General features: G+C 43.4%; 1 protein-coding gene across 1 annotated transcript in view; it reads right to left on the bottom strand.

Moving 5' to 3' along the window:
* Nucleotides 1-9,162: 9,162 nt before the first annotated feature.
* Nucleotides 9,163-11,118, bottom strand: part of LOC311223412 (CUB and sushi domain-containing protein 1) — a gene marked incomplete at both ends in the record, with an annotated part of 179,579 nt that continues 177,623 nt past the window's right edge. Inside the window, one exon of the mRNA XM_084308200.1 lies at nucleotides 9,163-9,322. Coding sequence (XP_084164326.1) covers nucleotides 9,163-9,322 — 160 coding nt within the window. The remainder of the gene's footprint in view (nucleotides 9,323-11,118) is intronic.

Below are 11,118 nucleotides of genomic sequence, written 5' to 3'. Positions count from 1 at the left end.
ACCTCTGTATGAAAAGTGCTATACAAATAAAGTTATTATTATTATTATTTACTGTTTCACCGTGCAGTTATTGCAGTTTGCCTTTGGAGACCCATTTCGAACAAAAAGGTACCATGTGTGTTGAAGAAAATCATATTTTTGACACAATGTGACCCAATTCTGCCGGTTTCTCATTTAAAGATCACACATAGGGCTGAAGACAATGTGTTGCCGTGACAACGTAGTCGCGTGTGACATCACAAGACGGGAGGACGTGTGTGATACTCAAGAGATGGAACCACAGGGTGTGTAATAGTAAAAACATTGATTTTAATCATCGACAAGGATTGGATTTGCACCTACATCATTTATCATAAAAACTACAGCATGTTGAATCATTTGTCTGTTTTTCTTTTTTACAAATTCTCCATAAAAAATAGATTTCTGTACAAAAATTTTTTTTTCTTTTGCACTTTTACTTCAAGTTCAGCAGCACATGACATGTGGAGGTGATGACGATGATGAAGATGGTGATGATGAAGAAGAAGAAGAAGATGATGATGATGATGATGATGGTGGTGATGATGATGATGATGATGATGATGATGATGATGATGATGATGATGATGATGATGATGATGATGATGATGATGATGATGACGACGAGGCAACAAGAACGGCAATGAAGAACACGATGGCGCTCTCTGAAAGAAAGTACGTGTAACGTTCACCGCGTCAATGTGTCGTTCGGGACGGAACGTATATCGATTCGTGTCACTTTCTAACACAGCCTGTATCACCGACACTGGTTACCGTTGAAATAACACATAGTATATTGTCCTTAATTACCTTATGTATGTGTATGTTACAGCTACTGGAAAATAACACCGCCATGAGCTAATAGCAACACATGTTGTACCGTTTTTCAACACACCCATGTGTGTGAAGGACGGGGAAACATCGTCCCTAAGCGTGCACTCGTAGCTGTGTTAAAAATAACATCAGCGTGTGCGGTCTCGACTCCCGGAGTCAGCATTGCCTTGGCTTGGGCTGATCGCTATACTAACTCGTTTGGCTGGGTTAGGGGGAGGGAAGCCGTGGGTGGGAAACTGGCGTTGTGGACAGCAGGTCTGGGCGCTTGCTCAGCGGAGGCAGGACTTGAGGAAGGCAGCGTGACCTCCCACGCGTTACACTTCACCAATGAGAGCCCTCGCTGCCAGGTGAGAAGAGAGCCGCTGGCTGTCGCCGCACGTGTCGGAGGAAGCATGCGGATACTTCAGGGTTCCCTTGTACCGACCAGTAGGAGAACATGCGCACAACAACAAGGTAGGGGGGGGGGGGGAATTGGCACAACGACTAAATTGGGACAGGGAGCTGGTAGCTCGTAGCTGTGTTCAGCACGTGCAGCTCCAAACGACAGAGGGATATGTTAGAGTGGTTTATATGGTGAAATGAGGCTAGTGGTCAATTCCCTTTCAACTCAACCCAAAATGTGGGTTTTCTTCCAAAATTCTAACATCAAAAAGAAAACCGTTCACTGTGTTAAGAGGGTTCTCCTGTTCACCCGACGAGAGGAACACATCAATTAAGGAGGAATTCTCTTTCATTAGCAAATTCATATCCGTTTGGATTCTTATCAGTTGATTGACCTGAAAGGGAATTGTTTAAACTAAACTTTAGAGCTATGTGTGAGGCGTCGCCATAATAATAATAATAATAATAATAATAATAATGGTATTTTATATAGCGCCTTACATTAGGCATCTCAAAGCGCTTAAGGGACGGTTAATCTTAGTGTGTTATTGCAGCGAGTCCAATACAAGGCCAAACAGAGCAGGAAAGTGTGTGTGTGTGTGTGTCTGTATGTCTGTCTACTGTATGTAAGGTAAAACAAGGAGTGTCACTTCCCTTTTCACTCAGACTTTCACATTCTTGAATGTCACAAATGTCGCTCTCTCACACACACACACACACACACACACACACACACACACACACACGGACACGCGCACACACACACCCGGACACACACACACGGACACGCACACGCACACACACACACACACACACACACACACACACACACACACACACACACACACACACACACACACACACACACACACACACACACACACACACACACACACACACACACACACCATCCCAGTGTAGACAGCAGATGGTTGTAGGCGGTGTATAGATGGGGCACAACTGGCCACAGACAGGTCGACAGATGCTTGCGGTGAGCTAGGGATTGCTTATGTGCCCTTTGAGCAAGGCACTGAACCTTAAACTCCTGTGTGGGCGATGCGCTGCAGGCCACACTGTGCTCGTTTGACTTCTCTGAAGACGTCTGCACACCTGTAGGGGGCGCCGTGTACATAAATAAGGGTGGTAAATGCAGGAGGACCGATTCAAATTAACAAATGACTTCAATCTATTAATCTAAAAAGCCATCTTCTATCAGCACTGGGATTTTAAAGATAGGATCTGTAATGCCGTCAAACAGCGACCTAGATGCAAAAAGAGCCCCGCTTGGTATTGCACTTTGTTTAATTTTTTTTTGTAACAAATGATCTGAGATGTGGTACTTTTTGGTCTGAGATGTGGGTTGGAGGTTAGTAACTTTCTTCATACCTCGCTTGGCAGGACCTTGAGGTGTGGCCACTGGCCAGCAATAGCAACCCTATCCCGCTCAATTCCAACCAACATAATTAGTCAAAATAAAAAAAAATTAAATAAGTAAACAAAGTGCAATACCAAGCGGGGCTCTTTTGACTAGAGCTCACTGTTTGACGCCATTACAGATCCTATCTTTAAAATCCCAGTGCTGATAGAAGATGGCTTTAGATTAAGAGATTGAAGTAATTTGTTCATTTGAATCGGTCCTCCTGCATTTACCACCCTTATTTATGTACACGGCGCCCCCTACAGGTGTGCATTTCTTCAGAGAAGTCAAAAGACTTCTGGGGGAACACTAACCTGTGTTTTACAGATACCAGTTGGAGTGTAATCTGTAAAACACAGAAACTTCAGAAGCCAGAGGGTATTAATATGCATGAAGTAATGGTACCACGGGCCGATAATACAGTATGTATGCTATTAATATGCATGAATTAATGGTACCACGGGCCAATAATACAGTATGTATGGTATTGATACTGTATACTGTGTATATGAAGCCTCACCTTTCTGCCATTTTAGGTGTACCAAAAGAGATTCTGTGACACGCCAGGCAGTGCCCTTTCTAATAAGGGTTAGAGGTCAGTAATGGGCGTGTAGAAAGAGAACAAGCATGTGACCTTACTAGCATACTTTCATACCACACAGCATTCTAACATATCACTAGTGGACTAGCAGACCTCCACACTACCATACTATCACTTCATCAGATTAGATGAACCCTTTAACTACCACACGACAGAAGGTTAACATTGTGATTGTTTTTAGTGTATAAATGTAAAAAAAAATTCAATAAAACGAATTATAACAACAATAATTAAAAGAAAAGCGTGTTACCGATAATTATTTTGGGGGTTCAAGGTAGTGTGGCTGAGTAGTCAGAATGAGATGAATGAAGCAAGACGACATGGAGATATGTAGGATATTTCATTGCCAAACAGTGCTAATGTATGGAGAGTGAAGACACAGAGAGACACCCAAACCATTACAATTGTGTTCCAAAGCAAGTGCAGCATCTGGTGAAAAATAAAACCATTTTGAGAACACCACAAACAAAAATAACAAACTCTGCAAGTGGCTAAAACGATTGTTCTTTCTCGAATCAGTCGAAAAAAGCATCTGCCACTGAAGTTAAAATAATGGGAATGAGAATATCTTGAAATGATCAGTCTGAATGCAAGGCAGAAAACACCTGCTAAGCTTGTAGATTCTTGCCGGGAAGATTCCAGCATCGATAAGAAGAGTGTATGTTCTCCGCACACAAGGTCTTCCTCACACGATGTATGTGTGTGTATGGGGGGGGGGTCTAGGTTCTATTGTAACCAATGACATGGTGGATTGGGTGAGGGGGGTGGTATCCACATTAACCCCAAAAAACTGCTTGGGGAGGCAGAGGGGCGTGAAACGGACAACGACAACAATATTTGTGCCAGTTGTCATCGTATCCGTTGTTTTTCTGTACCATTCGACTTTCGTTTGATGCTCAATTTCAGAATTCACATAATTATGTTGTCCTGACGCTCTGGGACGGTCAAACTAACGCGGACAACTCTCTCTCCCAAAGCAAAGAGCCAGAGAACTGACTGGACCAGTGTTGTCAGCGAGATGTTAAACGATAAGTTCAAAATGACATGTTGACAACATCACAGGTCTAAATCTCAGTCCTCTGGTTGCTCAACGTGTTCATGTTCACTGTAAATGTTGACTTAACTGTCCTAGACCACAGGAATAACGTGGATTCTTAGACTTGACTGATATACGAATATAAGAACAACACAAGGGTTGTCCCTAATTACGTTAATAGGCAAGGTCTTTAAGAAATGACAACAGGTGTTAAAGATATGTGAATGTTTGGGGGAAAAAGACATACATACATGACATAAAAGTCCATGTATGTCATTAGGGACAACATAGCGTATAGCTCGTGTTACAGTATCTTCACATCGAGTGTCCTCCAACTAGAGAACCACGTACGTAGAACGTCTGAAAGCTCATACTGTTTACCGTTGAGTAACCATTTGGAGTAGAGCGTATAGTACCTAAGAACAAGACGGAGTTCAACAGATACAGCACACACATGGAGTGGCGGGGTTTTGAGAGTGGTTACAAAACCACACACCCATGCAGAATTTCACTGTGTCATTACCAAACCAGTTTGCTTCATTAGTGCACCTTAACTGCACACATATTTAGTTCTTTTTTTGGCCTGTACATATGACACTTAGTTGATTATAAGATATTTGGCTGTCACTGCTGTCAACAGGCTTGAAAACACTAATAGTGTTTGAAAATAAAAACAGTACTAGCTGGTTAGCGGTAGACTACCCACCACGGACCATATATATATATATATATATATATATATATATATATATATATATATATATATATATATATATATATATATACTAACACACGATACTTCTTAAAGCTGCTGTTGCTTTATGCATCAACATTTTCATAATCGGTGTATTTCTACTGCAAAATGTTTTGGGTAGTATGCGGTATGAGCTTTCAGAAAACCGCCATCATTACAGGAAGTGATGCAACCATGTGACAGATGAGAAGCTCGGAGGTCCACAAAGAAAGCTTGACGCCGACCTTCTGATTGGTAAGCATGTCGTCGTGGCAACTAAATAAACGCAATTCCAGTAACAACGGTTTAACATGTGATCATCACCCCTCCCACTTAACAACAGGGGCATGAGATATAAATGTGTATATATACAAATTACAAACACTCTGGAACCCTGTATTTAGTCATTTGATATCTTTTTAAAGATAGACGTTTTTCGATAAAAATCTCTCTTTTTTTGAATGACTCATTTTCAAACCCATTTCAGTCCCCAAAAAAATCCTTTTTTTTTATATATTTTTTTAAACTGTTTTCATTTTTTTTTACCCATTCAGAAAAACACACTAGTGCAAAATTTGTGCGGTTGTAAAGTTTATATAAAGTCTGTTCTCAGCCCCCAGCAGCAGCAGCGGCTGAGCAGTCCCATGATTCTGCTGGGAGGTGTTTCATATTTTAGCATATTATCTGTTCATCTCTTCATTGAAGAAAAAACGCCGGAAAAGACACTTCACACCTCGGAATGGACAGCAATCCGTCCGCGCCGGCCTCGCCGTCAGAGGTCTGTCCATCTGTCTGCCAGGTCTTCATAGCAGATCAACATATAAAAAGAGCATTTGATATTCCAGACAGACGTTTTAAAGGAGGAAAATTAAATAATCCACTTCCTGGTTTTGGCCACAGCTGGCTCCAGCTAATTCCACTAATTGGTTCTGAAACAGCCGCTCCAGAATCAAGGATAGTTCACAGAAGTAGTACCGTGTCCGGAGGTTGTGCAGAACCTGTTTGTGTCTGTCTTTGGACCGGTAAAGCAGATCTCTTGTAAACCAGTCCAACTGAAACATCATCCGGTAGTCTGATTCAGCACCATCTGTGTCATCATATCAGTTGGAGTATCTAGTACAGAACGTGTTTACTACCTTGACCTTTCCAGCCCAGCGTGCCTAAAAGGCTTAGTACAAGAGTATAGTGTCTCGTACTACTTTAGAACATGTAGTTCTACCTTCACGTACTTAGTACAAGTTCAGTGTCTCTGGTACTAGTTAAGTCTGCCTGGCACTAGTCTTCAGTGTCTAAAGATTAGTTTCACATTTTGCTGTAGCAGTTAAGAAAGTCTGGAACATCTAGTTCTAAATATCCGGCTGCATTCTGCTGGACAGGAGAAGATCCAGCCTGTAAAACCAGGACCAGACCAAGGCACACCGAACCGGATCCTGTCGGTTTGTACAGGCAGTTCCTTGGTCCCAGTCCAGTGCGATGACTGAAGTCCATCTGGGTTTTTTGGTCCAGCACCAACGACAGTTGTCGGTTTCGTCAAGGGGGAATAGTCCATCTGCTATTCCATGGTTGAGGGGGTGGGGGAGGGGGGGGGGGAAACTTCGCTTCCAACAGAAGGGGGAAAGTGCAGAGATGTGGGACAGTCCATGTGCATCCCCCCTCATGATAGAATTTCAACCAGTCCATTGATTGGCCTGGGATGGGGGATGTTAGTTGGGCTATACCACTGTGCAAACTGGTAAAGGTTATTGGAACGACGTCATCCCCAAGAACCAACATTATGTATGTCTAATAAGCGTACTCATCATCATCACAGTTATCTGGCTGACTGGGTATACTGTCAAATATGTCCATCCTAACAAGTCAATTAATCTTGTAGTGAAGTGTAACTGCTTTTTGAACCAAACACCCTGACGTTTCTGCCATTTAAACTGTGTGTATAAGGAAGGGCCTGGGTTATACCACTCTCTAGACTGCAGGGGTATTACTGTGTGTATAAGGAAGGGGTTGGGTTATACCACTCTCTAGACTGCAGGGGTGTTACCGTGTGTATAAGGAAGGGGTTGGGTTATACCACTCTCTAGACTGCAGGGGTATTACCGTGTGTATAAGGAAGGGGTTGGGTTATACCACTCTCTAGACTGCAGGGGTATTACCGTGTGTATAAGGAAGGGGTTGGGTTATACCACTCTCTAGACTGCAGGGGTATTACCGTGTGTATAAGGAAGGGGTTGGGTTATACCACTCTCTAGACTGCAGGGGTATTACCGTGTGTATAAGGAAGGGGTTGGGTTATACCACTCTCTAGACTGCAGGGGTATTACCGTGTGTATAAGGAAGGGGCTGGGTTATACCACTCTCTAGACTGCAGGGGTATTACTGTGTGTATAAGGAAGGGGTTGGGTTATACCACTCTCTAGACTGCAGGGGTGTTACCGTGTGTATAAGGAAGGGGTTGGGTTATACCACTCTCTAGACTGCAGGGGTATTACCGTGTGTATAAGGAAGGGGTTGGGTTATACCACTCTCTAGACTGCAGGGGTATTACCGTGTGTATAAGGAAGGGGTTGGGTTATACCACTCTCTAGACTGCAGGGGTATTACCGTGTGTATAAGGAAGGGGTTGGGTTATACCACTCTCTAGACTGCAGGGGTATTACCGTGTGTATAAGGAAGGGGTTGGGTTATACCACTCTCTAGACTGCAGGGGTATTACCGTGTGTATAAGGAAGGGGCTGGGTTATACCACTCTCTAGACTGCAGGGGTATTACCGTGTGTATAAGGAAGGGGTTGGGTTATACCACTCTCTAGACTGCAGGGGTATTACCGTGTGTATAAGGAAGGGGTTGGGTTATACCACTCTCTAGACTGCAGGGGTATTACCGTGTGTATAAGGAAGGGGTTGGGTTATACCACTCTCTAGACTGCAGGGGTATTACCGTGTGTATAAGGAAGGGGCTGGGTTATACCACTCTCTAGACTGCAGGGGTGTTGACCCACTATGCAGGCAGTAGGCACTGTCGGACCAGAGGAACCTTTTCATAGTTCTAATAACTATTGGAGGAACTACCCCCTTTTTGTGTCCGCACTTCAGGAACTGAGGACGGTGATCCATGACGTTCTTATAACGCCACTTTGATTGATTTGTTTAGTTCCTACTTCAAGGAAGTGTGCTCGGAGAGCAGACATGCCAACGCCCCATTACCATTCAAATAAATGTTCCTCTCTTAAGTTACACCAATCACACATCCACACATCATGTTTGTGGGTTAATGATTTAAAGTTAGCGTATTGGCCATTTTAGCACTCTCATCTTGTCTCATCAACCAGGAAATGCTTAGTTTACTAAGCATTAGTAAACAATTACTTTTACAACAAGATTGTATACGTCAAGCGCAGTGTTGTTGTGATTATAGGTGACATTTAAACATTATTTCCGATGTTCACCGTTTGGCCAAACTGGAACGCAGCCACGCTTTCTCACTACACGTCCAGCCACCGTCTCTGGGGGGAAGGCAGAGGTCGTCTTACGTCACCTCCTCACGCTTATCGGCAGTGAGCATACAAACAGACCCTGAAGGTACAGTATGTAGTTCTCAGGTTGAGCTCCCCAGTGGGTTAGTTCCTCTCATGGAGTCCCCAGAACCGGTTGGTCCGAAAGCGCCTATAGTGTTGCCCGTACCGAGCTCCTGTCGTGTAGAGGTCTGAATAAAGTGTTCTGGACGTCAACAACCCAATGGTGGAGTCCAGTGGTTAACGATGGCGACCGGCCTAATTCATTCACGTGTCCGTTCTTTCTATTCTCTTCAATAACAACAGATGTGAAAGAGAACCCTGGTCCTGCTACTAGTTCCATCGTGCGACGACTTTATTGGTTCCAGGGCTATACCACTCTTCAGACTGTGGGGAGAGTTGGGTTGTACCACTGTGGGGCTGGATTGTTCCAGGCACTATCCGACCACTCTGGAACACAGTGGATTGTCTGGGTGACCGAGTCCAATCCGCATTGTGTTGTTCTCTCTTTCTCTTCCGTTTCCTTGACGTTGGGGTAAAGCACAGTGCACACTGCAGCAGGGGGGGGGGGGGGGGTTGGACTATACCATTAGTCCGGCTTTTCGGAGGTCGGGAGGGCCGATTCAGTTGGCTGCTATACCACGGTGCACACTGTGTTGAGCGTGGTGTCGAAGCGGACGGCCTTGGCCTCGGTCGGCTTCATGTTGGTGTCGTACATGGGGTTCTCGAACGATGCCTGGCCGTTGGAATTCTCGTGGCCCGCGTAACCGTTGAACTGCACCTTGGGGCGGGTTCTGAAACACACACAAACGTGGAAAAAACAGTGGGTGTCAATGGAAAAGTTATGCAGTTTTTCCTGAATTCTTGAAGCAGTGACGTTTTGATGACACGCATACAGTACAGCTATTGTAGAGGTTGTAGTTTGTGCTCCAACCCCACAAAGGATTTTATTTATAATTTTTTTTTTTTTTTTTAATATCTTCTCTTGTAAGGTGTTGGATTGAGCGATGAACTGTCTTTCAATCCATCATTTGTGAGATTTTTGTATTACAGTGTGCCTATTTGCTTCCATGTGAGAACATTTAAGAAACAATAATGGGGTACAGCAACCAAGATAGATGCATGACGGGAGAATTCTACAATGACTGAGGTTGACTATGAGGTTTTGGTCAGGGTATCACTGCCTGGACTTAAAGGAAAACTCCAACATTTTGGGAAATTATTAGCTTATTTGGCATCTACCCTGGAGTTAGACAAGAAGATGCATACCTTTTTCTTCTCTGTGCATGCAGTAGGAGTAGGAAGACGTTTGGAACTAGGCTAATGGAGGAACCTACTTCCAGTGACTGACGCTAAGCTAGGCTAACGGTGCGTGTCTTCCTACTCCTACTGCATGCACAGAGAAGAAAAAGGTATCTATCTTCTTGTCTAAGTCCAGGGTAGATGCCAAATAAGCGAATTTCCCAAAATGTTGGAGATTTTTTTTATTAGCGATCTGAATTCATATTTCATCAACCGAGTCTACCGTTGGGAAACCAGCCCCACCAGGCGCTCAGATGTGAAAAACGCGCCCCCTATCGTCTCCCAGATGGTAATGCACCCTTTTGGAATGGACTCAATGAAAATGGATGAGAAAAAAAAACTCCGGAATCCACATTTTACTTCTCACGCATGTACCCCGAGACGCTCGGAGTCATTGTGGACCATCAGAACAGCGTGTAATATGTCTTTACAGTACGTAGCATTGGATCAATAAAATGATCGATTTTTGGAATGGCGATCAGGAATTGGAATAATCTGTTTGGATACCATCTGATCTCAGGTAAGGAATCTATTTTAGCAGTCTTAGGATAATCAGACCTGTTTTCACAGAGATATAAGCTTTTCCCCTTTATGTGACATGGCTGTTTGGCTGTGCGAGCGATCAGGAACTAAGAGAATCGATTTTCAGCTCGCGGCACCAGCGTGCATACGTACACATATACTATCGATAATCTAGCATTTATTTGAAATAATTTCAGTTTAGTGCATGTGAGAGGGGCTGGAGTCGGTTCATGCAGGATTCTTAACAGCTACACTGTTTAATTTGGGGAGTAAAAAAAATTGAAGAATCATATCAAATGTTTTTATGTCAACTTAAATTCAAAATACAATGTAAGTCTAGAGGATATTTCTTTGTGGATATCCATTGTAAAATAAATTGCGGCTGTATGTAAAACTACCCTGGCTACTAGGGGTGGGTGGGTGGGGGGGGGGGGTGGGGGGGGGGGTGCGGAGACGTCATTATCTGTATCTGTATTTGTATCTGTTCAACCAACACAATTATATGTATCTGTATTGTATCTGTACATGCTTAGGGAGATCCTTAAGTACCTTCGTGTGGGGTATGTCTGGGAGTGTTGCATTTATAAAAAAATTGGACTTTATGGTGTTTTTGTTTTGTTCTTGACTTATTGTGATGTTTCTCTTGACTTGTTTAAATAAGACGTGTCCGGCCCATGAGGACATTAACGCGTGTTGTCGGGCCTTACAAATAAATTTTATTTAATTTTATTTATTTGTATCTGTTCAACCAACACAATTATCTGTA

The sequence above is a fragment of the Notolepis coatsorum genome, assembly GCF_963971535.1.
Source record: "Notolepis coatsorum genome assembly, chromosome: 2".
In the NCBI taxonomy this organism is placed as follows: Eukaryota; Metazoa; Chordata; class Actinopteri; order Aulopiformes; family Paralepididae; genus Notolepis; species Notolepis coatsorum.
The sequence above is the reverse complement of the archived record's forward strand: the minus strand, read 5'-3'. Positions and strand labels throughout refer to the sequence as shown.